The sequence below is a fragment of the Salvelinus sp. IW2-2015 genome, linkage group LG24 (genome assembly GCF_002910315.2).
Source record: "Salvelinus sp. IW2-2015 linkage group LG24, ASM291031v2, whole genome shotgun sequence".
Classification (NCBI taxonomy): domain Eukaryota; kingdom Metazoa; phylum Chordata; class Actinopteri; order Salmoniformes; family Salmonidae; genus Salvelinus; species Salvelinus sp. IW2-2015.
In genome coordinates this window covers 314773-340714 of record NC_036864.1, presented here as the reverse complement: position 1 = coordinate 340714, position 25942 = coordinate 314773, and the positions used below count along the sequence as shown (strand labels likewise).

General features: G+C 42.9%; 3 protein-coding genes across 6 annotated transcripts; 2 read left to right on the top strand and 1 right to left on the bottom strand.

Annotated features, from left to right (window-relative positions):
• Positions 1-1406: 1406 nt before the first annotated feature.
• On the top strand, positions 1407-8518 carry zbed4 (zinc finger, BED-type containing 4). 2 transcript variants are annotated; one of them, XM_023969588.2, is made up of 3 exons: positions 1407-2216; positions 3486-3567; positions 3772-8518. In XM_023969588.2, the coding sequence occupies exon 3, from the start codon at positions 3955-3957 to the stop codon at positions 7771-7773; it is 3819 nt and encodes a 1272-aa protein (XP_023825356.1). In that variant the 5' UTR covers positions 1407-2216; positions 3486-3567; positions 3772-3954; the 3' UTR covers positions 7774-8518. The 2 variants fall into 2 exon arrangements, with proteins under 2 accessions (XP_023825356.1, XP_023825355.1); XM_023969587.2 differs by lacking the exon at positions 3486-3567.
• A 218-nt stretch (positions 8519-8736) lies between these two features.
• Positions 8737-19076, bottom strand: alg12 (ALG12 alpha-1,6-mannosyltransferase). Its single transcript, XM_070434735.1, has 9 exons — positions 18887-19076; positions 13685-13817; positions 13309-13482; positions 11152-11346; positions 10810-10912; positions 10348-10572; positions 9965-10134; positions 9625-9700; positions 8737-9533 (listed from the first exon to the last, which is right to left on the bottom strand). Exons 1-9 carry the CDS (start codon positions 19043-19045, stop codon positions 9293-9295), a joined length of 1476 nt encoding a protein of 491 aa, XP_070290836.1. The 5' UTR covers positions 19046-19076; the 3' UTR covers positions 8737-9292.
• Positions 19077-19239: 163 nt separating this feature from the next.
• On the top strand, positions 19240-25294 carry creld2 (cysteine-rich with EGF-like domains 2). Of its 3 annotated transcripts, XM_023969590.2 has the most exons (11): positions 19240-19590; positions 19997-20079; positions 20286-20396; positions 20623-20714; positions 20803-20979; positions 21141-21239; positions 21353-21436; positions 21610-21705; positions 24307-24447; positions 24709-24780; positions 24980-25294. In XM_023969590.2, the coding sequence occupies exons 1-11, from the start codon at positions 19459-19461 to the stop codon at positions 25036-25038; spliced, it is 1146 nt and encodes a 381-aa protein (XP_023825358.1). In that variant the 5' UTR covers positions 19240-19458; the 3' UTR covers positions 25039-25294. The 3 variants fall into 3 exon arrangements, with proteins under 3 accessions (XP_023825358.1, XP_023825360.1, XP_023825359.1); XM_023969592.2 differs by lacking the exon at positions 24709-24780 and having other exon boundaries at positions 24307-24403; XM_023969591.2 differs by lacking the exon at positions 24709-24780.
• The last annotated feature ends 648 nt before the right edge of the window (positions 25295-25942 follow it).

Below are 25942 nucleotides of genomic sequence, written 5' to 3'. Positions count from 1 at the left end.
CCTGTTCTGTTTCATGTCCATGTTTCATTATATATTCACTCCCTGTACCTGCTTTTTGTCTCCAGCGGTGATCCTTACAGAATGTTGACACCACTAAAGGAAGCATCAGGGAATTTTTGTTTCTCTGGCTCCCTTTCTGGCGCTCAAGAGCACCAGGCTGCCCTTCATTACACAGAGGGCTAATATAAATACTATTCATGCCAGTCTCTCTTGATTAAGAGTTGTTGAGAGACTGACTGCATCACTTCTTATTTTTATAAGAAACATTAATGTATTGAAAATTCCAACTTGTTTGCATAGTCAACTTACACACAGCTCTGATGCACACACTTACCCCACCAGACATGCCACCAGGGGTCTTTTCACAGTCCCCAAATCCAGAACAAATTCAAGATAGCGTACAGTATTATATAGAGCCATTATTGCATGGAACTCCCTTCCATCTCATATTGCTCAAATGAACAGCAAACCTGGTTTAAAAAAAGATGAAGCAACACATCACAACGCCTCTTCCCTATTTTACCTAGATATTTTGTGTGTACGTATTAATATGTAGGCTGTGTTCCGTTTTTAAATGTATGTAGTTCTGTCCTTGAGCTGTTTTTGTCTATTAATGTTCTGTAATGTGTCATGTTTAATGTTTTGTGTGAACCCCAGGAAAAGTAGCTGCTGCCTTCGCAACAGCTAATGGGGATCATAATAAAAACAAAAATACCTCTGAGCCAGCTGTTGCCTCTCTTGCGTGAGCATGACAGATATTATGGAGGAACCATGAGCTCACGTGGGAAAGCATGCGCACGCGAGAGAGGGAAACTCCACTTACAGCGACAGGAACCTTTGAAAAATGTACAATGGTTAACAAACGGCTACACTCTAAAAATGAGGGGTTCAACAAGGGTTCTTCTAAGATCCTAAAAGTTCTTCAAAGAACCTTAGGGTTCTTTGTTGTCCCCAAAAGGTTGAAAAGTGTCGCCAAAAGGTTCTTCCAAGAACCCATAGGAAAAGGTTATTCCAAGAACCCATTGGAGGTGGGGTTCATTGAGGAACCTCATTAGTTCTTGCAGTAACCTAACTGCCCAACTGAAACATTTGGATTTGAAAGGACAGCAGGTGCAGGCACTTAACTGAAAAATGTAAAGATCTCCTCAATTTAAGTTAAGGTTTGTCCCTGGTATCTAAATTCCTATTGTTTTACGATGATACCCTCTACCTTTTCATATTTGTGCAAATCTTTCTAAAACAGAAAATGGACACAATTCAATGGATATCAATCAACAGAGGTAAGAATATGTAGGCTACAAGAATATGTTGAAGGCTAGCTGTATTGAGTGCAGATGACTGAACTGCTCACTTTTGTCTGTGTCTGCAGGTATACAGATGAGGAGGCATACAAACGGTATGTCTGTTGGTATTGGAATGTTATGCAGATCACGTTTAGTAAACTATCCACCATCTTTTACCTCATCTGCCCCCTGTCCTGTGAAGCTTCAAAGCATGCATGAAGATTTACATACATGTAGCCTAGTAATTTGTTCAAAGTTCGGTCTGTGTTAAAATTCAAATTCACATTTGATTTGAGTTTCATGCTGTCTGAGACAGTGTCTAAATGTAGACTCATTCCACACATTGTAACATTTAGATTTCACATTGTTCTCAGACTATTATACAGCAAGCCTTTCATAACAATTTGTTTTGCCTGTGCTTATAGAAGTGAAATGTGTTCATATGCATAAGTGTCGAGTTTTGTTGTGTAAATCATTTGCCCAACGTGATGGTTTCAGTGCCCCTGTGAGAGACCCTTCAGGTCAAGAAACCCCGTTGGTAAGGTTAAAATGTAAGAGCAGTGATAACAGGAGGAAAACAAACAACACCGTTGGTAAAAAATGATTAGTGTCTGTGTATTGGCGATGGCATATGCACACAATGTTAAGAATGCACCATGGCGTCTGTCAAGAAGTAATATTCACGTTTTGATCTATTAAAGAAGTGTTGCTTTATCGACGAATGTTTCGTATTTTATTGTCCCTGCCGCCATATTGGAAAACCCTTCAACCCAGTGACATCATAAAGCGTGTTCCTTCCGTCCGATGCTGTGTGGACCCGATTCAACTGAATGTGAACTGCTAGGAGACAAAGCAATGAAGTAATCCCCCCGGATCAATCAAATGTGTCGTATTTAACTGTTTAGTAACTGAAACATAAGCCACAATTTCAAGGTATGTATACTATCTTGGTCTAATATGATTTCTAGGGGTCTCTTTTTTTTCTCTCCAAATAACGTCGTGAGTAATGTTCTGGGCTGATTCGGTTGGTCCTTCTGTTCCATTACCAGGGCACGATCTGGTTCTGTCTCACTAGACAGGTTATGCCCTGTGTGGTTTAGCTAGCTGGCACGACCAGGGTCCGTACTGTATCAGACACTGTCCCCAATTAATAAATAGGCTGCTTCATATATGTAGTTGAAAGGCTAGTTAGTCGGTTTGTGAAATTATGGTTTCAGATTTCTGTTTTAGAAAACCGAGTGTGTGGTATATGTTTGTTTTTGTGTAGCTAGGTTTAATGTGATACCTTGTTAGCCTCTGACACTGACATTGTTATTAACTTGGCTGGCTAGCATTTGGCATTACCTAAATGGGCTCCAAATTATGAGTTGAGTTTGAAGTAGCTACTATTTTAAGGCAAATTAATGTGTCACCTTAATCCTGGATTTTGCTCGTTAGCTAACTACCCGGAAAAGTAGTAGCCAGCTAGCTAACGTTGGATCAGGAAATAAGGCTACTGTAGCTAGCTAGCTTTCACGCTAACTAGCTAGTTAGCAGTTAGATAACGTTCAAGCTAGAAAATGAGTATGATACTGCGGTAGCTATTTTGTTTAGATTCCAGACATAGATATGGTCCGATCACCTGTGAGATCGGATTATGTTTGTAGTTGCTACAGTCTTGGTGAAACATTTGTTGTGGTTTGCTGGTAGCTGCATGCATGAATAACGATTAATTCCCCATTTGTCTCGTTCTGGGTTAGTTAATTCATAATGAACACTCAATGTGCCTGTGTAATAAGCAGTTTTATTTGTAGGCTAACTAAAGGCATTGTTGCTAATAAAATAAGGTTTACTTACTGTTGCAACCATGAAACCGATTATTAATTTGATAAATGTATTGTGATCTAGGCTATTTGTCAATCCTACATTGGGAAATTATACTCATGATATAATTACATTAAATTATCATCATACCTACTTTGAATATTAAGAAAATGTCACAAATTAATGTCAGACTATACATTTTGTCATAGATGGGGCTTAAAGGACCCCAAAGTTAAATTCATTGCTGGAAGCAATGCACACCAACATTGAAACCCATTTAAATTAAAATGTTTTGGGTGGGGTACAGCCTGAATAATGGTAGGCTAGTATCACTCCACAAACTCAACTCTGGACCTCAAAGCCCATTCCACTGCATTTTTGTTTTTCCTCTTTAATCAGGGACTGCTTTAGACTTTGGACACCTGGTGGGTGCAATTAATTATCAGATAGAACAGAACCAGCAGGCTTCGGAGCTCGTAGGGTAAGAGTTGAATACCCCTGCTCTACACTGTCGTACTGCTAAGCATGGCTAATATATATAATATAACCTAACACATCTGTTAAGGGTAATGTGAGGTCCGTTAGGTTGCCGCCTGACATGTTAAACAGTTTCTAGTCTGTCAACTTGTTTTTATCTGCTATTTGATGAAATATCAATGTTTATTGAATTTCTCTCTCATTCCAGATCCTACTAGAAAAGGTGGAAACTTCGGTGCATTCGAAAATGGACTACAAGCTTGCTCCTTCTGATCTGGACAAGCAGACTGAAACGTTGGTGTGAGAAATGCTCTCACACCCATGACTCATTAACTTTTTTTGTCAAGCTGCATCAGAATTTGATTTTCTCGCAGAACTTTGGTCAGCTAACATGGATGGAGGGGAAGACCTCTCTCTTAAGAGTGAAGAAGATGTCGTAGATTCAGAAACTAATGGCATAGAAAACAAGAAAAGAGAGGCGAAAGGAACATGTCTAAAAATTGAGGGGCAAGATGGCTACGTGTTTAAATCATACAGCATTACCCCCCATGACACTGCAGATGCAAAGACCTGTCCATCTAAAACACTGGCTAAAGACTCTTCCCCCGTGGCTTCAATTCACGAGGAGGAACCAGACAATTTATCTATTTCTCAGGTTGATGGACAATTTAAAATGAATGGGTCTGTCAATGAAACAGGTGAGGCATGTGACAAAGAGAACTCTCTTAGGCCTACTTCTCCAGCCATTTCAAACAAAAGCCTAAATCTAAACACTGAAATCAAGATAGAAAATGACACATCTGAACATATTGAGGAAGACGATCCAAACAGTATGGAGGAGGGGACCCAAGAGGATGAAAGGTTATCATATGATAGTTCTGTCGGCCCCTTTGTTACTAGAGACAATACAGATGATTACAGTAGTATGCTTAGTGGGTACACAAGCACTCTTTATGATGTTGCGATGGATGCTGTCACTCAAAGTCTATTGTCATCCATGAGAAGTCCCGCTAATGCTAATCCCAGGAAGAAATCCCCTGCCTGGAACCATTTCTGCATATCTCCACGTGATAGTACCAAAGCAATCTGTATGTACTGTATGAAAGAGTTCAGTCGAGGTAAGAACGAGAAGGACCTCAGTACAAGTTGTTTAATGAGGCACGTACGAAGGGCTCACCCCACTGTGCTTTTACAAGATGGCGACTTCTCCTCAAATACTCTGACTGCTTCTGCTGCCTCATCGTTAATATCCCCCTCAAATAACGGAAGCCTGGCAGCTAGCATTACTACTCCCGCCGCACAAAATAACTCCTCACCGTCCACCTCTTCAGCAGAGGGCTCTGACATATCATCATCCAAAGAAGTGTTACCAAAACTTGAACCAAAACTAGAAAAGGGTGCCAAAAACAACACTGGCACAGTCTCATCCTCACATTCCAACAACAACCATGAAGAAGCGATGGATGGAGGTGGGTCTGAGCGCCTCGCTGCAACTCCTAAAAACTCAAGTTCTCGTAGAAGATCAGCTGTGTGGAAGCATTTCTACCTGTCACCTGCTGACAGTTCCAAAGCAGTATGCATACACTGCATGAATGAATTTAGCAGGGGTAAAAATGGAAAGGACTTGGGCACTAGCTGTCTGATTCGCCATATGTGGAGAGCCCACAGAGAAATTGTCATTGAAGAAAATGGACAGGGCTCGAACATTCCACCACCATATACAAACCCACCAACACTATTGTCTCGCTCTCAGCTGCATCAGGACTCAGTAGTGGACATTAAAAAAGAATCCCCTTTCGCTCCATCCTCCCCAGAAACAATATCTGGCGAAATGCCCCATAACGAAGATGAAAGCATGGATGTGAAGGAGGAGTCTGATGACACAATAAACCAATCAGAACAGGATTCCTCCCTCAATCTCTGCTTTGGACTTMRAGATGAGGATGTTCCTTTACCTYCCTCACYGTGYGATCTRTCYCTAGAGGGCTCAGGCCTGAAAGAGGATCCGGCGAGTTCAATYTTCCAACAAAAYAAAAAAATCATGAAACGKGTGAAATCCGAAGTGTGGCACCATTTCATYGTCTCTCCAGKGGATCAGCTTAAAGCCCTCTGYCGATACTGCCCCTGTGTCATCAGCCGGGGGAAACGGGGMGACTTCGGAACCAGCTGTTTGATGAGGCATCTAATGAGAAGGCACCCTGATGTMCTCAAAAACCAAAAAAGCACAAAYGATAAGGACTCCTCACCTCWTCCCTACGCTAYTCTCTCTGCTGCTGAGGCTGTTCCAGCCAAACTGWCYAACAGCCCTGCCAAAGAGAAAARGCCACAYAACTCTGTGTTCAGTAAAAAGACATCAAAGTTGTGGAATCATTTTTCTATTTCCCCTTCYGATCCCACTAAGGTGGTTTGTTTGCACTGTAGCCGCACAATAAGTCGGGGCAAAAAGACGACAAACCTCGGAACTAGTTGTTTATTCAGGCACATGCAGAGATTTCATGGAAATGTTCTTGAAAGTAACAGTACTATCTCAGGTGATGTGCCGTCTGCTGAAATTCACGTTAAACACGAACTCATGGACACTTCTGTGTATGACGAAAACTGTGAAAGATTTGATGACTACCATCCGGTTGCCAAAAAAATCACCACACTCGTTGCCGAAATGCTTGCACTGGATCTTCAGCCATCAGCCCTAGTGGAGAACACTGGTTTGAACCGATTACTGGAGTACCTTCAACCTCAATATTCTCTACCCTCCTCTTCATATTTCACCAGCATTGCCATACCAGACATGTATGAGAGGGTGAAGGAGGTTGTTCTCACACACCTGAAAGAGGCTGAGAGTGGTATCGTCCATTTCACAACAAGCATCTGGGTCACTAGCCAGACTCGGGAATTTCTGACTCTTACCGCCCACTGGGTTTCATATGAATCATGTGTTAGACCTCAGGGCGAGGACTTTCACTGCTCTGCTCTCCTCAGTGTGTCACAGATAGACTGTGACCATGACATGCTCAATATACAGAAGCAGCTCGAATACTTCTGGGACACCTGGATCAGCTCCTTAGGACTGAAGAAAGGATTTACTGTAACCGACAACAATGCCATTGCAAACGTCCTGGAGGACAACAACCATGTCATCGTGCAGTGCTTTGGACACACCATAGACCTAATTGTGAGCGAAGCCATAAAGAGTCAGAGGATGGTTCAGAACCTTCTAAGCATCGCTCGGAAGATCTGTGAGCGAGTGTATCGCTCAGACAAAGCAAAGGAAAAGTTGGCCGAACTGCAGAAGGTTTACCAGTTACCTGAAAATTGCCTCATCCAGGACGTTCCCTCAAAATGGAGGACATCCTTCTTCATGCTTGAACGTCTGGTGGAACAAAAGAAAGCGGTCGACGAGATGTCGATAGAGTGCAACTTCAGGGAAATGATCAGTTGCGACCAATGGGAAGTGATGCAGTCGGTGTGCAATGCGTTGAAGCCCTTCGAAGTGGCCTGCAGGGAGATGAGCAATCGCACTGCCAGTCTGGGTCAAGTCATACCACTGATACACATTCTCAACCGAAAGATAGACATGCTCTTCGATGAGACGATGGGCATCGACAACATGCTCAAGTCTCTGAAGGAAGCGATGGTGAGTAGGATGTCATCAACCCTACGCAACCCCAGGTACACTTGGGCGACAATGTTGGACCCGCGGTACAAGGCTTCCTTGTTCACGGAGGAAGAGGCGGAGCAATGCAAACAAGACCTCATCAGTGAACTTCAGGTGTCCCTTTCTACCTCAATTGAGACAAAGCCTTCACTATCCAACGGATGTGGTGGAGAGCTCCCAGCGTCATCAAATGGCTCTCCCTCAAACAACAAGGACAACCTCTGGGCACTCATGGATGACATCAGACACAAGATAAAACAGGAGGACAAGCCAAAATCATCTGAGCTGGCAGTGCTGGAATACTTGGAGGAGGACATACTTGATCAAAGCTGTGATCCACTGGACTATTGGAACCTGAAGAAGTTACTGTGGCCTGACCTTGCCAAAGTCGCTGTCCGCTACGTGGGCTGCCCTCCCAGCATTGTCCCAGCAGAGATTCTGTTCAGCACAGCCAGTGTGAACTGCACTCTGAATCAGCCCATGCCATTACTAGAAAACATGGAGGGGCTTCTCTTTCTAAAGGTCAACCTACCGTTAATTTATTATCAGCACTGATTAAAACCATTGCTTATGAGGAGCTCCTTATCAAGGTCCAATTCATAGAACTGTGAAATGACCCTTTTGGATTCAGGGGTAACTAAAGGAGAATAGATATACCGAGGTTCATTTTCAAAACATGAGTGCATTTGGAATTGTTAATTGCATTTTTGTGTACTACTGTTGAAACACTTTAGAATTTGCATCAGTCAGCAACTCAGTGACGTGTCAGGGAGGGAGGGGTGTATTTAGCAGTAGGGGTTGTGAATATTTGTTCCTGTCTTTTTTTTTTATGTCAAAGTTGTCTTCTCTCTCCTTGTGCCTTATCCAAAACTAATTCAGGTCAAATGCTGTAAATACTTGTGCAAATCAAGTCTTTCAATTTACATGGCTTAATTTTAGAAACAATGCTGGGTGTTTTTTCTAAATGAACACATGGCCCAAAAATAAATGCTGTGACTGAAAGATGTTAAGTTTTGTTATTTAATTATTTCATTGTGAATTTGTGGCTCATGGTACTGTTGATTTAGAAATTGCTTTAACTTGCTGAAATAGTTAATATTATGCAAGATGTTGTTTGAAGCAATTTATTTGAAAATGTCTAGCACAATTTTAAGCTTATTTAAGGGATTAAATTATGGGTTGTCAAGTAATGTACATATGTATAAATAATGATTTCTGAACTTAATTTGATAAACGTGGAAGCATTCAGACTGGAACCATGCAAATTGTCGTCATTTGTAAATAAAGGTTTCTTATGTAATCCTTTGTTCCTGGTTTATGTTTTGTATACAAAATTGGACCTGTTCGGTAGTGAACATTGTAGCAAGAAAAGTTCAGGCACCACCTGCCAGTTTCACTTAGTATTCTCCCTACAAAACATGACCCAGGGAATGTTTAACTGTAACCTTTCTGTAAACAGTGGTCCCTAGAAACATGTAATAGTGCCTCAAGTACTTCCTTGTAAGTCAACACCCAGGACAAGTTTCCTCTTCAGTTTTATTCCAAAACTCACGAGCAGTTTTATTCCAAAACTCACGAGCAGTTTTGTTCATATAGGAAACTACACACATTAAAATGGATCAATAGCATAATGACATCTTTGAACTTATTTCAGAAAAATAAATGCACTGTTTTGAAGGATGGCAGTTATTGAACTGGGGTTATCTGACCACTTTGTTTGAAGGAAGTGTTAGACAGTAAACAAGTTACCTGGTTTGGTGGAGTAAAATTGGATAAGTATATTGTAATGGATCATTTTCAGTTGAAGTAATGAAAGGCCTATATACACACACACTTTCTTTGCATGTGAATGGAGATCTAAGTTGGCCAAGCTAGACACGTTCTAGTCATTTACATATTAAAAATAAAGCAGGTGATCCTATCAGTGTACCCTACCAATACCTGGCTCCAACCAACTTATAGCCCAAAAGAGTGATTGAGTGTTCTGTTTTCAATACACTGCAATTTAGTTTTGGTTATTTACAATTTGGTCATAAGAAAAAACTAAATCCTGAAAAACGACATCCCTGTCAGTTCAACTGGGACGCTCAGGGTCGGGTACTCTTTCTAGCAACACCAGTTTGTCTCCCAGGTTTATACTGAAGAAAGGAAACCGAAAGGCATTCAACAACATGTTGCTGTAACCTTGGATGAAGGCCAAAGGCATGTGGGAATCTTTGAGTAGTGCTATCTGAGTGGCATTGGCCTCCATCAGAACATGGGAGTAGGTCTTCATATCAGGGTGTCCAGGGCCAACGTCTTCTCTCTTGTCATATCTGACAATAGAACACAAAGCTGAATCCTTAGAATGCCTTTAGAAGGTTGGAAACAGTTATATTCCAGAATAGAATACCTAGTCAAACTAACCTCCAGTTTCTGTTCAGTTCTAAGAAACGTGACACTCCAGTTTGGGCAGCAAATACATCAATATGAACAGAGACATCTGAGGAGAAACAATGGATTACATACAGCCTTTAATCAGTGTTTCTGCAACCATGATACTTCCCTTACTGTCTGATAAAAAAAAGAAAGTATAACCTCTTACCAAGGGATATAGTGGTAAAAAAAAGTGGGTAAACACTGATAAAGTAAGTTAATGCTCCCTACTATACATAATACATTATTCCGCAAAAGGTGGTGAAACGCTCGCTAAAAGTAAGAAAGGTGTGTAAACATTGTTTACCCTCCACTACATCACTGCTCTTACCTGATGTAGATGGTACTAGTTTATGTAGTACCTGCACCCCCCTGCCTCCAGGGTAGTTGTGATGGGACACGTACAGAGATATGCTGGAGTATGCAGCATTTGTCACCAACTGGCCAACCACGATTAAGGAGCCAAGTTTATACATCCAAGATTTGTGGTAGTTGTTCAGGCTGTAGGACCGAGAATTAAAAGGTTCAACATTAAATAATGTGGTTTCTCTGTCCACACTTAAGCCCACCGTATGTCCCCTGAAAGACAATTGAACTGTGACTCCATCCTGAAGGCCAAAAATGTCAATAAGCACTAACCATGTTTTTTCAACATTATACTAAACCTCCCTGAGCAGACAACACTCATGCCAATAACAGCCTCTCTCTCCTTACATGAAGGAGCAGCCCCGTGCAGCCACTATATTCAGCACAGGGAAGGTGTAGAGGATAAAGCGTAGCTCCTTATGGGGCAGGAAAGAGTAGAGCAGGATAAATCCTACAGTAGGCAGCAGCAGGGTGCGCGTCCGTCTGTCCAGCAGGCCTAGGGGGATGAACAGCACTGAGCAGCCCAGGGCACGGGGTAGAGCAGAGTAGAAGTACCACAGAAAGGGGGAGGTTTACTGGGGGAGAAAGTCAAGGAAAGATAGCAAGTTGTTTTCAGATCAAAAGTGGGCTCTCCGTGATGAGTGGAAAATGACCCCATTACTTTCGTAATATTATCACAAACATTGATACTAACTCAGAATCGATCAAGGAGAAGCAGGTGTCAAGCTGCGTTGCATGATTTAATTAGTTGACTGTGTGGGCATTGTTGTTATGGGTTTATAACAAGCATTTAGTGAAGTGAAGGATATTCCCCAGTTGGAGCTCTTGTTCAGGATGGTGTTGTACCAGAGTACCTGGCCCTCGGGCCAAATCAGCTTATTCCAGAAGAATGAGTCAATGCAGACAGTCAAAGCTGAAAGAGAGCAGATAAAATTAGACATTCATCTAAAGAGCACATATATTTATAACACTTCAAATCCTGAAAAACTACAGGGTATGTATGCATTTGTTCCAGGCAAGCTACAGCACACCCGACTCATCTAACTACTATAGCCTAGCCAGCTGTGTTAGTGCTGGGCTGGGCTGGAGCAAAAGCCTGCACACTCTGTAGTTATCCAGGACCATAGTTAGTGTTGCTGATAACAGATTTACCTAATGACAGAGCACCTGCAGGAATGGCATAGTAGAACAGTTGAAGGATCCCCAGCCTCCTGCTCAGTAGTGACATGAGCAGCATAAGACCCAGGTAGAGACACAGTTCTGATCTAAACACGATGATGACGAGCGCAGAGAGACAGATGAAGGACCCATACCTCTGCCCCATCCATGCAGTGAACGCCAACAGAACTAGGAAGAAAACAGAACAGACCATTTAACTGCATAAGATTATCAGAGAAACTGCTGGAAGAAAGGACTTAAAATAGACTATATACACAAAATTATGTGGACACCCCTTTAAATTAGTGGATTCAGCCATTTCAGCCACAACCGTTGCTGACAGGTGTATAAAAATCGAGCACACAGCCATTTCCATAGACAAACATTGGCAGTAGAATTGCCTTACTGAAGAGCTCACTGACTTTCAACGTGGTACCGTCATAAGACGCCTCTTTCCAACAAGTTAGTTCATCAAACTTATGCCCTGCTAAACTGCTCTGGTCAACTGTTAGTGCTGTTATTGTGAAGTGGAAACGTCTAGGAGCAACAAACAGGTCAGCAGCGAAGTGGTAGGCCACACAAGCTCACAGAACGGGACCGCCGAGTGCTGAAGCACATAAAAATAAATTGCCTGTCCTCACTACAGAGTTCCAAACTGCTTCTGGAGGCAACGTCTGCACAATAACTTTGTCGGGAGCTTCATGAAATGGGTTTCCCTGCCCGAGCAGCCGCACACAAGCCTAAGATCACCATGTGCAATGCCAAGCGTCGGCTGGATTGGTGTAAAGCTTGCCGCCATTGGACCCTGGAGCAGTGGAAACGCGATTTTTGGAGTGATGAATCATACTTCACCATCTGGCAGTCCAACGGACGAATCTGGGTTTGGCGGATGCCAGGAGAACACTACCTGCACCAATGCATAGTGCCAACTGTAAAGTTTGGTAAAGGAGGAATAATGGTCTGGGGCTGTTTTTCATGTTTCTGGCTAGGCCCCTTAGTTCCCATGAAGGGAGTTCTTAACACTACAGCATACAAGGACATTCTAGATGATTCTGTGCTTCCAACAGTTTGGGGAAGGCCCTTTCCTGTTTCAGCATGACAATGCCCCTGTGCACAAAGCGAGATCAATATCGAAATGGTTTGTCGAGATCGGCGTGGAAGAACTTGACTGGCCTGCAGAGCCCTGACCTCAACCCCATCGAACACTTCGGGATGAATTAGAACACCAACTGCGAGCCAGGCCTAGTCGCACAACATCAGTCCCCTACCTCACTAATGCTCTTATGGCTGAATGGAAGTCCCCACAGCAATGTCCCAACATCTAGTGGAAAGCCTTCCCAGAAGAGTGGAGGCTGTTAAAGCAGCAAAGGGGGGAAACAACTCCTTAACACCCATGATTTGGAAAAAGATGTTCGACGAGCAGTTGTCCACATACTTTTGGTCATGTAGTGTATTTTAAAGGTGCTACACCTAGAATTGTTCACCAACAGTATGTGTAAGCTAGGTTAATTGCAACAGCACTAGGCTCCAGTCAAAACAAATCTCCCCCCTCACCGCATCCCATTTTCATGTAACATGGGAGACTCGCAATTGAGCCTTACTTTCAGTTTTGGTCCACCAGCTTTAAACAGCTGTACAAATTTTATTTTTTGTTATCGAAAATATATTTCACATTGATTTAAATGGTACAATGATTCCCTACAATATGCCGTGCTTGTTTTCTCACTGAAATTGAGAAAACAGTGTAGAATTGTAGCAACCAGGAAATGGCAGAGTGATTTTTACATTGGCCACTTGATCCAATATCCACTACATAACAAAGCCAAAGTCAAAACAGGTTTCCCATTTTGACAACAGGTGCCACTCGGCGGGAGAAAGCAATAGGCGAATATCACAGCCAATCACAACACTGCAGGTAAGTAATACTGTGAAACACCATCATTCCTCTATTACTGCAGATATATTATGGACATTATCTGAAATTACAATGGGGGAAAAATCCTTTCTGTAGCACCTTTAACACATTGGTGGACATTTTTATTATAGATTTTATCCTACATGAGGCTTCTCCAACAGTATTTCCATCAAGATTTTCATCCAATAAATTGTTATACTATAGTCATGTCTTCAATATATATCAGTGTCTCTTACCTATTGGCAGTGCAAATACGTTGGGGAGGGGTCTCGTGCTGTAGAACATGAGATGGAACTGTGAGGCGCAGGTGAGACAGAACAGTCCCGCAACTGTCGACCCGAACTGCCTCCGAACCTCCCTCTGCATGCGCCATAGAGCTAATGTCACACACACTCCCAGGCAACCTCGCACTGGATAGCAAAAAGGTACACATCAATACATTTGAGTAAGTGGACTGATTTGTACCAGACCTGTCAAGCTGTACTTGATTTAGTTTGTCTGGCACTATGGAAACAATTGAGTAGTCCCAAAAGTGAAAATTCTATTGGACCCAGGTCTTCTCTATTGCACTGCTGTTGTTTATGGATATCATATAATAGCAGCAGGACTTACCCATCAGTTGTGTGTAGAATTTAGAAGCCTCCAGTAGTGACAGCAGGTAGAACAATGGGGAGCATACTGTTGATATGAACACAGCACCAAGGCATGTCCGTGGCACCACACCAGGGAATTCATGGTGGTCATACTGGTGAGACAGTGGGAAGATACTGTCAACATCAGCAATGGAGTTCTGGCATTTAAATACACTGCTCAAAAAAATAAAGGGAACACTAAAATAACACATCCTAGATCTGAATGAATGAAATATTCTTATTAAATACTTTTTTCTTTACATAATGTGCTGACAACAAAATCACACAAATTATCAATGGAAATCAAATTTATCAACCCATGGAGGTCTGGATTTGGAGTCACAATCAATTAAAGTGGAAAACCACACTACAGGCTGATCCAACTTTGATGTAATGTCCTTAAAACAAGTCAAAATGAGGCTCAGTAGTGTGTGTGACCTCCACGTGCCTGTATGACTCCCTAACACGCCTGGGCATGCTCTGATGATGTGGCGGATGGTCTCCTGAGGGATCTCCTCCCAGACCTGGACTAAAGCATCCGCCAACTCCCGGACAGTCTGTGGTGCAACGTGGCGTTGGTGGATGGAGCGAGACATGATGTCCCAGATGTGCTCAATTGGATTCAGGTCTGGGGAACGGGCGGGCCAGTCCATAGCATCAATGCCTTCCTCTTGCAAAACTGGTGACACACTCCAGCCACATGAGGTCTAGCATTGTCTTGCATTAGGAGGAACACAGGGCCAACCGCACCAGCATATGGTCTCACAAGGGGTCTGAGGATCTCATCTCGGTACTAATGGAGTCAGGCTACCTCTGGCGAGCACATGGAGGGCTGTGCGGCCCCAAAGAAATGCCACCCCACACCATGACTGACCCACCGCCAAACCGGTCATGCTGGAGGATGTTGCAGGCAGCAGAACGTTCTCCACGGCGTCTCCAGACTCCGTCACGTCTGTCACATGTGCTCAGTGTGAACCTGCTTTCATCTGTGAAGAGCACAGGGCGCCAGTGGCGAATTTGCCAATCTTGGTGTTCTCTGGCAAATGCCAAACGTCCTGCACGGTGTTGGGCTGTAAGCACAACCCCCACCTGTGGACGTCGGGCTCATACCACCCTCATGGAGTCTGTTTCTGACCGTTTGAGCAGACACATGCACATTTGTGGCCTGCTGGAGGTCATTTTGGGGCGGTGTTGCAATCTATTGCAAAGATTGCCTGCAGAGTTCTGTTTTACTATCCAGGTCTGTTCCCAAACAATTTGAACTTCTACTTTTAAAAATCCACCTCTCTAAAAACAAGTCTCACCGTTGCCGCCTGCTATAGACCACCCTCTGCCCCAGCTGTGCTCTGGAACTATATGTGAACTGATTGCCCCCATCTATCTTCAGAGCTCGTGCTGCTAGGCGACCTAAATTTGAACATGCTTAACCCCAGCACCCTACAATCTAAGCTTGATGCCCTCAATCTCACACAAATTATCAATGAACCTACCAGGTACCACCCAACTTCCGTAAACATGGGTCCCTCATAGATATCATCAACAAACTTGCCCTCCAAATACACCTCTGCTGTTTTCAACCAAGATCTCAGCGATCACTGCCTCATTGCCTGCATCCGTAATGGTCAGCGGTCAAACGACCTCCACTCATCACTGTCAAACGCTCCTGAAACACTTCAGCGAGCAGGCCTTTCTAATCGACCTGGCGAGGTATCCTGGAAGGATATTGATTCATCCCGTCAGTAGAGGATGCCTGGACATTTTAAAATGCCTTCCTCACCATCTTGAATAAGCATGCCCATTCAAGAAATTTAGAACAGGAACAGATATAGCTTGGTTCTCTCCTGACCTGACTGCCCTTAACCAACAGAAAAACATCCTATGGCGTTCTGCATTAGCATCGAACAGCCCGTGATATGCAACTTTTCAGGGAGCTAGAAACCAGTATACACAGGCAGTTAGAAAAGCAAGGCTAGCTTTTTCAAGCAGAAATTTGCTTCCTGCAACACAAATTCAAAAAAGTTCTGGGACACTGTAAAGTCCATGGAGAATAAGAACACCTCCTCCCAGCTTCCAACTGCTCTGAAGATAGGAAACACTGTCACCACGACAAATCCACTATAATTGAGAATTTCAATAAGCATTTTTCTACGGCTGGCCATGCTTTCCACCTGGCTACCCCTACCCCGGACAACAGCACTGCCCTCCCCTCTGCTACTCGCCAAGCCTTCCCCATTTCTCTTTCTCCCAAATACAGTCAGCGTGATGTTCTAAAAGAGCTGCAAAATCTGGACCCTTACAAATCAGCCGGGCTAGATAATCTGGACCTTTTCTTTCTAAAACTATCTGCTGAAATTGTTGCACCCTATTACTAGCCTTTTCAACCTCTCTTTCGTGTCGTCTGAGATTCCCAAAGATTGGAAAGCAGCTGCGGTATCCCCTCTTCAAAGGGGGGGACACTCTTGACCCTAACAGCTACAGACCTATATCTATCTACCCTGCCTTTCTAAGGTCTTCGAAAGCCAAGTCAACAAACAGATTACCGACCATTTCGAATCCCACCATACCTTCTCCACTATGCAATCTGGTTTCAGAGCTGGTCATGGGTGCACCTCAGCCACGCTCAAGGTCATAAACAGTATCTTAACCGCCATCGATAGGAAACAATACTGTGCAGCCGTATTCATTGACCTGGCAAGCTTTTGACTCTGTCAATCACCACATCCTCATCGGCAGACTCGACAGCCTTGGTTTCTCTAATGATTGCCTCGCCTGGTTCACCAACTACTTCTCTGATCGAGTTCAGTGTGTCAAATCGGGAGGGTCTGTTGTCCGGGCCTCTGGCAGTCTCCATGGGGGTGCCACAGGTTCAATTCTTGGACCGACTCTTTCTCTGTATACATCAATGATGTCGCTCTTGCTGCTGGTGATCTCTGATCCACCTCTACGCAGACGACACTATTCTGTATACTTCTGGCCCTTCTTTGGACACTGTGTTAACAACCCTCAGGCGAGCTTCAATGCATAAACTCTCCTTCCGGGCCTCCAATTGCTCTTAAATACAAGTAAAACTAAATGCATGCTCTTCAACGCGATGCTGCCTGCACCTGCCCGCCTGTCCAACATCACTACTCTGGACGGTCTGACTTAGAATATGTGGACACTACAAATACCTAGGTGTCTGGTTAGACTGTAAACTCTCCTTCCAGACTCACATCAAACATCTCCAATCCAAAGTTAAATCTAGAATTGGCTTCCTATTCCTCAACAAAGCATCCTTCACTCATGCTGCAAACATACCCTTGTAAAACTGACCATCCTACCAATCCTCGACTTCGGTGTCATGTCATTACAAAATAGCTCAAAACCCTACTCAATAAATTGGATGCAGTCTATCACAGTGCCATCCGTTTTGTCACAAAGCCCCAAATACTACCCACCACTGCGACCTGTACACTCTGTTGGCTGGCCTCGCTTCATACTCGTCGCCAAACCCACTGGTTCCAGGTCATCTACAAGACCCTGCTAGGTAAGTCCCCCCTTATCTCAGCTCGCTGTTCACCATAGAACACCTACCTGTAGCACGCGCTCCAGCAGGTTTATCTCTCTGGTCACCCCCAAAACCAATTCTTCCTTTGGCCGCTCTCCTTCCAGTTCTCTGCTGCAATGACTGGAACGAACTACAAAAATCTCTGAAACTGGAAACACTTATCTCCCTCACTAGCTTTAAGCACCAGCTGTCAGAGTAGCTCATAGATTACTGCACTGTACATAGCCATCTATAATTTAGCCCAAACAACTACCTCTTCCCCTACTGTATTTATTTATTTATTTTGCTCCTTTGCACCCATTATTTCTGTCTCTACTTTGCGCTTTCTTCCACTGCAAACCAACCATTCCAGTGTTTTTTATTTTTATTTTACTTGCTGTGTTGTATTACTTCGCCACCATGGCCTTTTATTTTTTTATCTATTTATACATATATTTGTTTGCCTTCTCCCTTATCTCACTCACTTGCTCCATGTATATAGCTTTATTTTTTTTCACTGTATCATTGACTATATGTTTGTTTTACTCCATGTGTAACTATGTGTTGTTGTATGTGTCAAACTGCTTTGCTTTATCTTGGCCAGGTCGCAATTGTAAATGAGAACGTGTTCTCAATTTGCCTACCTGGTTAAATAAAGGTTAAATAAATAAATAAATAAAAATTTTGCAAGGCTCTGGCAGTGCTCCTCCTGCTCCTCCTTGCACAAAGGCGGAGGTAGCGGTCCTGCTGCTGGGTTGTTGCCCTCCTACGGCCTCCTCCACGTCTCCTGATGTACTGGCCTGTCTCCTGGTAGCGCCTCCATGCTCTGAACACTACGCTGACAGACACAGCAAACCTTCTTGCCACAGCTCGCATTGATGTGCCATCCTGGATGAGCTGCACTACCTGAGCCACTTGTGTGGGTTGTAGACTCTGTCTCATGCTACCACTAGAGTGAAAGCACCACCAGCATTCAAAAGTGACCAAAACATCAGCCAGGAAGCATAGGAACTGAGAAGTGGTCTGTGGTCACCACCTGCAGAACCACTCCTTTATTGGGGGTGTCTTGCTAATTGCCTATAATTTCCACCTGTTGTCTATTCCATTTGCACAGCAGCATGTGAAATTTATTGTCAATCAGTGTTGCTTCCTAAGTGGACAGTTTGATTTCACAGACGTGTGATTGACTTGGAGTTACATTGTGTTGTTTAAGTGCTCCCTTTATTTTTTTGAGCAGTGTATATTTTTTAAACTAGGCAAGTCAGTTAAGAACAGGTTCTTATTTACAATGATGGCCTACCCCGGCCAAACCCGGACGACGCTGTGCCAATTGCGCACTGCCCTATGAGACTCCCAACCACAGCCGGATGTGATGCAGCCTGGATTCGAACCAGGTACTGCAGTGACGCCTTTTGTACTGAGATGCAGGGTCTTAGACCACCCGGGAGCCTAAACTATTTGTCATTGTTTAGGTGGGCACAATATGACTTACGGGCAGGTAATGTTGTAGAACGCGTTATCAAGAGATGAACAAGATAGTGTAACACTGTCAACAAGCATTTGCACCATGCATGTGTAAAAAAGATTAACGTTAGCTAACTTTTAGCTAGCTACCGTTAACGTTAGTTGGCTGTTGTATGCGTAGCTCTGTCTTACCTTTTCAAAATCAAGTCTGTGATAAAGAATATCATGCACTGCTTGTAAGTTGAAACTCTCTTCAACTTTTGTAAAAGGACAAATAAACAAATGTAATAGAGTCACCGAAATGAGTAAAAACAACAGTGATTTCCCAGACGCAGTCCTCTTCTCTGCCATGACGTGAAAGTATATAGGAAGTTGACGCGTGCGCAAGAATATGGAAATGTTAATTTCTTTTTCCACGTGGGTAGAATGAAGACGGGTGTCCCGCGCGTGGCAGAATATCATTGGTACTTACAGTGATTGATAGGCAAAATGGCAAATCACGACAAGCCACAACCGTACCAACAGCCTGTCCCGAAAAAGTAGCTATTTCTTTCTACCTGCATGTACATATTTCTTTCGAATGCTTTGCATAGATAACGCTAGCTAACTTCCAATGAATTGTTTTATATGTGGCCGGACTTTGTGCTGCATGTTTTTAGGGATAGGAAGTTTGCTGGCAAGTGGCTAAGGTATAACGTTAGCTATGATGTGAAACTTCGAGTCATTCAACTGCTATCCAACTAACGTTACTGTAGTTAGCCAGAATGCTATCGTTCCGTCAATTATTGTGGCTATTTTTTAGCCTAGCTTTTATTTTACTCTCACAATGCACCTATGCAAAAGACTTAAAAAGCTCATGTAATACCTGCAAACAGATAGCTGATAACTTCATTAAGGTAAGGTTTGAAATGTTCTTCTGAGCATAATTTGCCTTGGCTAGCTGGGCAGTACTATCAATTGGTCTGATTCAAACAACAATCAATTGATGTGCTTTTATTTACCAGTGGGCAACCAATGATGGTGTATTGTGCTTGAAATGCATTACTGTAACTAAGCCCTCCTCTTCTGACCTTGATGTAGGCTATGTAATATGACTGAGCATCATAACACCAGTATACTAGTGAGTCAATTAACGTTAGACCAGTTTATAATGTGGGAGCCAGACCAAATAACTAGCTAACATATGTGTGCTCTTTACACCCAGATTACCAGTGCTGTAGTACATTTTCACCATTGATCAAATGACTGCCATAGTCTGTGTCTGGTTAACTAGTCTTCATCCTCACACTACTGTACCAACAGGGATTGGACCTAACAAAAAAACTGAACTTTGGTGGAGGAAACACCGCTTGGGAGGAGAGGGCACTTTCCAAATATGAGACGAGGTAAGATTCCTATACACCACTCATCACACAAACGATTCCTCCTAATGCTGGACTGTTGCTTTGCTTATCACATCTGTTTGCTCTGATCAGTGATTGCTAAACCTATTTGTCATGCTGACCAAGACCACGTATTCTCTGTTGACCCAGTGGCACAATAGAAGCTGATTTCTCTGTCTCTTCCCTTTCCCTCCTCCCCCTCTCCTCAGTGAGATCCGCCTAGTTGAGATTCTGGAGAATCTGTGTGACAGCAGCAGCTTTGACTGTAACCACATGGTAGAGGAGCATGAGGACCACTTTGAGACCTGGTGGTTCAAGAGGTGAGTACTTGACCTGAGTGCTCAGCTAGAACAAGAGGGCAGCACATGTCCCATTAGCGCCAAACCCCTTACTTACTTACTTACCTTTTACTTCTCCTGGAGCATAGGCCATTGACATCAGATTTCATGACCCCTTATCACTATATTTGTCCTTGTGGAATATCTGAACTTCCAGGCTGCAAGTCAATGGTGTATTGTGATTTGACATCTCACTCTTCCAATCCAGGCAAAAGAAGCATCCTGATCTGTATAAGTGGTTCTGCATTGATACCATCAATGTGTGCTGTTTGAAGGGAACATTTGGCCCTGATTGCAATGGTAAAGACATACTCCTCCAACACCACATTTATTTGACTAATACCAACCAGCCATGGGTGAATGAGAATCATCTGTTTCCGTCTGACAGCCTGTGTGGGGGGTTCCGAGAGGCCTTGCCATGGCAACGGTGTGTGTGATGGTGATGGAACACGAGGGGGTAATGGCAGGTGCGACTGTGACCGTGGTTACAAGGGGGAGTTCTGTCTGGATTGCATCGACGGATACTTCAATGAAATTAGGAACGACACATTTTCACTATGCACAGGTACTTGGTTTATTATGTTTGCATGTTATTTTTTAACAATGGTTTACACAAATCCATTCCTTTCAGATCTAAGCAATGTGCCTAGGGGACAGACTAGGGGTGTATTTGGAGCAGGGCATGCATCTCAGACCACCTTTCCCACTCAATCCCATACACTACAGAGTGCCATTCCTCCTGCAAGACCTGCACTGGTCTAACCAATGAGGACTGTGAGAAGTGCAAGACTGGCTGGGGGGAGGATGACGAGGGGGCCTGTCTTGGTGAGAGAGACATTTTTATACTTTTCCGTGGCATAATAAGTACTTTCCCTGTCATGAATTTGACATCAAGATCAAATTCACTCTTCCTGTTGCTTCTCATTGTGTGACACTAGATGTGAACGAGTGCTTGAACGACCCTCCTCTCTGCAAAGAGGATCAGTACTGTCTGAACACAGATGGCTCATTCTCCTGTAAAGGTACTGTAAAGCTGGTTTACTATTTAGTGAGAGGACCATATTTACTATGTTGTTGGATGCATACAGCTATTGTATTAGGGACTGAAAATATAAATATGTATACTGACTAAGATATTTGTACTAAACTTTAAACAAGTATTAACATTTGACCTCTGTGTTCTCCTCTCTGGCAGGCTGTGACAAGGTGTGTTCAGGCTGTACTGAGGCAGGGCCTGATAAGTGCCAGAGCTGTGCTCCTGGGTACCAGGACACAGAGGGCACCTGCGCAGGTAGGGAGTCATGGGTAACTGCGTACGTGGAGTGTGTCTGAAAGTGGGCTTTGCAAAACAAGTGGGAGGATCAACACGAGGTGTATCGAAAAGTAACCGCTTGCTTGCTGCGTCCTTGTAGCATTTTAGCTAAGCCTAACCCCTTTCCTAACCTAAACCTCATTCTCCTAACGTGCCATGTTACTTTTCCTAACATACAAGGGAGCAGCCACGCAAAAGTCTTGAGTGGCAACCAATCTGCCCATTTTTCTTTCACGCAACGCCCACTTTGTCACATTCCACATATGCAGTTACCCACACATGGAGCTAGGACATCTCACCTTACAGTATGGCCCTGAAGTATCTTCCTTTCCTCTCTCCCTCCCTTCATCACTTCTTTGTCATTTTATTCATTATTTTATCCTTCTTTCCCTCCCTGATGTTGCCACCATCAGTTGTCCAGCCTGTGTACCCTGTTGGCCAGTAACAGAGAGGCAATAGTCTTGGACATAGAGTAACTCGTCCACAATGGAGGTATGTCCATAGTCTGGACACTACCTTAAAGGCAGGACGATACAGTACATTACCACTCGCAATGCTATCCCTACATTTCTCTACATGCTAAATCTAGATCCATGTTTTAACAGTCAGATACTTTGCTTAAATATACTTTTTATGCTTTAAAGATGCACTATGCAGAAATCGCTCCGCCATTGCCTGGTTGCTGAAATTCTATTTGTTTGCCTAATTTCAGTTTGTGAGATGACGGGCAAGTATAGTGTAGAGAATCGTTGTACCATTTAAACTGCTGTGAAATATCTTTTCCATAACCAAAAATATTGTATTTTCAGCTGTTTGAAGCTGGTGTACAAGACCGAAAGTAAAATATTTAAAAACAGGAAGCATAGAAATAACACACATGGAACAGATCTACCGCTTCATAGACTTGCTTCCAATGAGAATGACAGATCTGCAACTCACATTTCTATGTGAATTTGGCCAGGTCACCCAAAAAGTAACATATTGCATCTTTTAATGAAATGGGAATGACATGGATGTTGTTGAATGCTTAATGACATGCTCGTAACTCCTTGACGGTCTGTGACGTTTAAAATGAGGGAGGACGATTATTTGTTTTATGAGCATGGCCTTATTTCTATTACAGCGTATTGGATGACTGTCATTCATATTTTATTCACCCAGCGCAATGTAACATCGATAGGTTTAGGCTACTACATAATACTCAAATTTAGCAAACAAGAGTTTCTTTTGGACAAATTCAGGTATATTTATCCCCATTCCGTTCGCTTCCGTTTGAAATGTTTTTCAACAGAATTGCCGGAATGGATACTTTCATAGCACTTAGCACATAGCACTTTCATAGCAGCCACATACGAACAGCATGATAATTTTGCGCTTTGTATAATTCCTTCTCGCGTCTACGTACTCTCCTCTTCACTTTTTCACTTGTGGACTTCAGTGCAAAACACATCAGCTGTCTGTGACCAGGCGGAAGACAAACTTTCCAAGCAGGACCTTCATATCATAACCGCTACACACAGCTTACATTGTTGTCACCATATTAGCAAACGTCATTGCCAACACATTAGTAAATCTGCTACAATCATGCAGTTCAGCAGTTGCACCAGCGGGTCCTGGTGGCATTAAATTAATAAAACTTAAAGCTTACCTTGACTTGGAAGAGTTCCACTGTTGGATAGCCATAGCTAGCTAATTAACATAGCATCCCTCTCTGTTTCAGTGTAGGCTAAACTAGCTAGCTGCATTCGCCAGCAAAGGGAAAATGAAAGAAATACAACTATATATAGCTAGCTCTCTTGATTCTCCTTCATTTTTCATTGTCTTTCTATCTTTGAGTGAACTACTCACCACTTTTTATGCAGTGCTAGCTAGCTGTAGCGTATGCTTTCGGTACTAGATTAAGTCTCTGATCCTTTGATTGGATGGACATGTCAGTTCATGCTGCAAGAGCTCCGATAGGTTGGAGGACGTCCTCTGGAAGTTGCCGGCATTACTGTGCAAGTCTTTGGAATGGGTCTAGAACCATGAGCCTCCTAAGTTTTGTATTGAAGTCCGTGTACTCAGAGGAGGACGGAAACTAGCTGACCTCCGGCTACACCATCGTGCTAGCCTACAGAGTGCTGTTGGGGCAACTGTAGACCTTCATTTCAAAACAGTGTGTTTTAATCAATTATTTGGTGACGTGATTATATTTTGTATAGTTTTATGTAAAAAGGTAACTTGTTTTTAATGTTTCACTTTTTTATGAAATTCACTGAGGATGGTGCTGTTTGTTACTATACAAATACTTTGCCAACTGCTGATGTAAAAGGGCTTTATAAAACGTCTCTGTCTGAACCTCATCTCCAAAGCAAATTTTTCAGGAAATTGAAAACAATGACCATATTTTCCCATTACCGAACATACAATTATAAAACTTCAGAAGCTATTTTGAATACATTCTTGGTTATAGTCATGAAATTAGTACACCGAGGGAAGTTAATACTTTCAATAAATGTACAAAATTTTAATAATTGGCAGAAATTGAGTCATCAGACAGTGCTGAAAACCAATTTGATGGTTGATCTGTTCTCTGTTTAGATGTGAATGAGTGTGAGCAGCCTGACGCCGTGTGTACTGCGGAGAACCAGGAGTGTGTGAACAACAAAGGAAGCTACATCTGTATCTGTGCCAGCAGGTACGAGGAACAGGAGGGAGTCTGTGTCAAAATACCCGAGCCAGGTAATCAATAATAACAGTCTTGACTAGTTGATTTGATGATTTTAAAATGCATTTTATACATGACAATACACTTTAATTGAGTGTAGTTAGTTATCTTGTGTTATTGAATTATTGTTTTATGTAACTGCGTTCTGCATAATAAGTCATGTTGACCACAACCATGAATTAAATTAAATCCAAATCAAATCACTCTGACTTGGTAGGTTAAGTACACTGTAGTTACTACTACAGTAACAGTATACTCTCTATGAAATACTGCAGGTGCAGTTGTATCAGATGACTCTTGGTTCTCTTGGTTGACACTGTATTTCACATCAGTGCATGATCAAGCAAGTATGTGTTTGAAGTTTTTCTCAAATTCTATGTCCAAAATGAGGTCATTCCTTTTGCAGCATACACTATACATAAAGACAAAATTAACACCGAAAGGATATTGTGTTGCCTTGTACAGTACATGAGTTGAGGGGTGTGGGACTTTCAGCGCTGGTCAGTTATTTTCAAGTGCTTGTGGTTTTGTCTTTGTTACCTTCAGAGGAGAATGTGGAGGCGTCTGAAACAGTGAAACGTCCAGAAGAGCACGTGGACCTTTGACCTCAGGAAAAGAACCAATCGGAACAAACCAGGAAGAGCATTTGGAGTAAATGTATTAGATGGGTGTGACCTGTGAGACTACACCCCTATAGCTCACAGCATCAAAATATCTTGAGGCCACTACTTTTAAATAACAACATGGCAGTTATTGAACACTTGACATGCATACTGCACTCTTTACAGACTTTTATACCTGTGGATTATGGATGGATAGCCAACAGAATGGCTGAGAAAATAAAGGTTCAACCCCCAAGTACTCTGGTTCTTGTTTTTGCTGTGGTTAACTGAACAAGTGTTGTCTATTACTGTCTGGTTTTTATTTTCATGCAGGATTTTAACGTAATTCAAATTCAGTTTTTGAGAACAGAAATGATGGCGCGCATAGGTCTGATTATGGATCTGTCTGGATTAGCAGTGCCTAAAACATCCTCTTGGGGGCAGTCAATGCAATTCAAATACTGTTGTTGTAGTTTTCAAAATTGAACACAGAGTGGCACCCTAACCACATAGAATAAATCTCAAATCAGCTGTTAGTTAAATGAATCGGCAGAATGAAACATACTGTTTTTGTTTTGTTTGAGATTAAATGGATCAAATGTGGTATTATTTTAGGGTTAGGCAATTGAAAAGATTGAAGACCATGACTTGTGGATGAACTAGTGAAATGTATGTTTTAGTATGAACCTGATCCTAAATCATCAAATCAACTGTTATCTGCTCCTGATCAAAGGCCGCATATCCCACTGACCTGCTTCTCACCCACCTAAGGAATGACGTAAGTTGTTATGACTGTTTTTGCAGCCTTAGAGCTGGATGAGGAGCCAGTTGAAACCTGCCCTGGCTGGTGCTTTCCACACAAAAAAAACCCCCCCCCCCCCCCCCCCCCCATACACACACTGCTTAT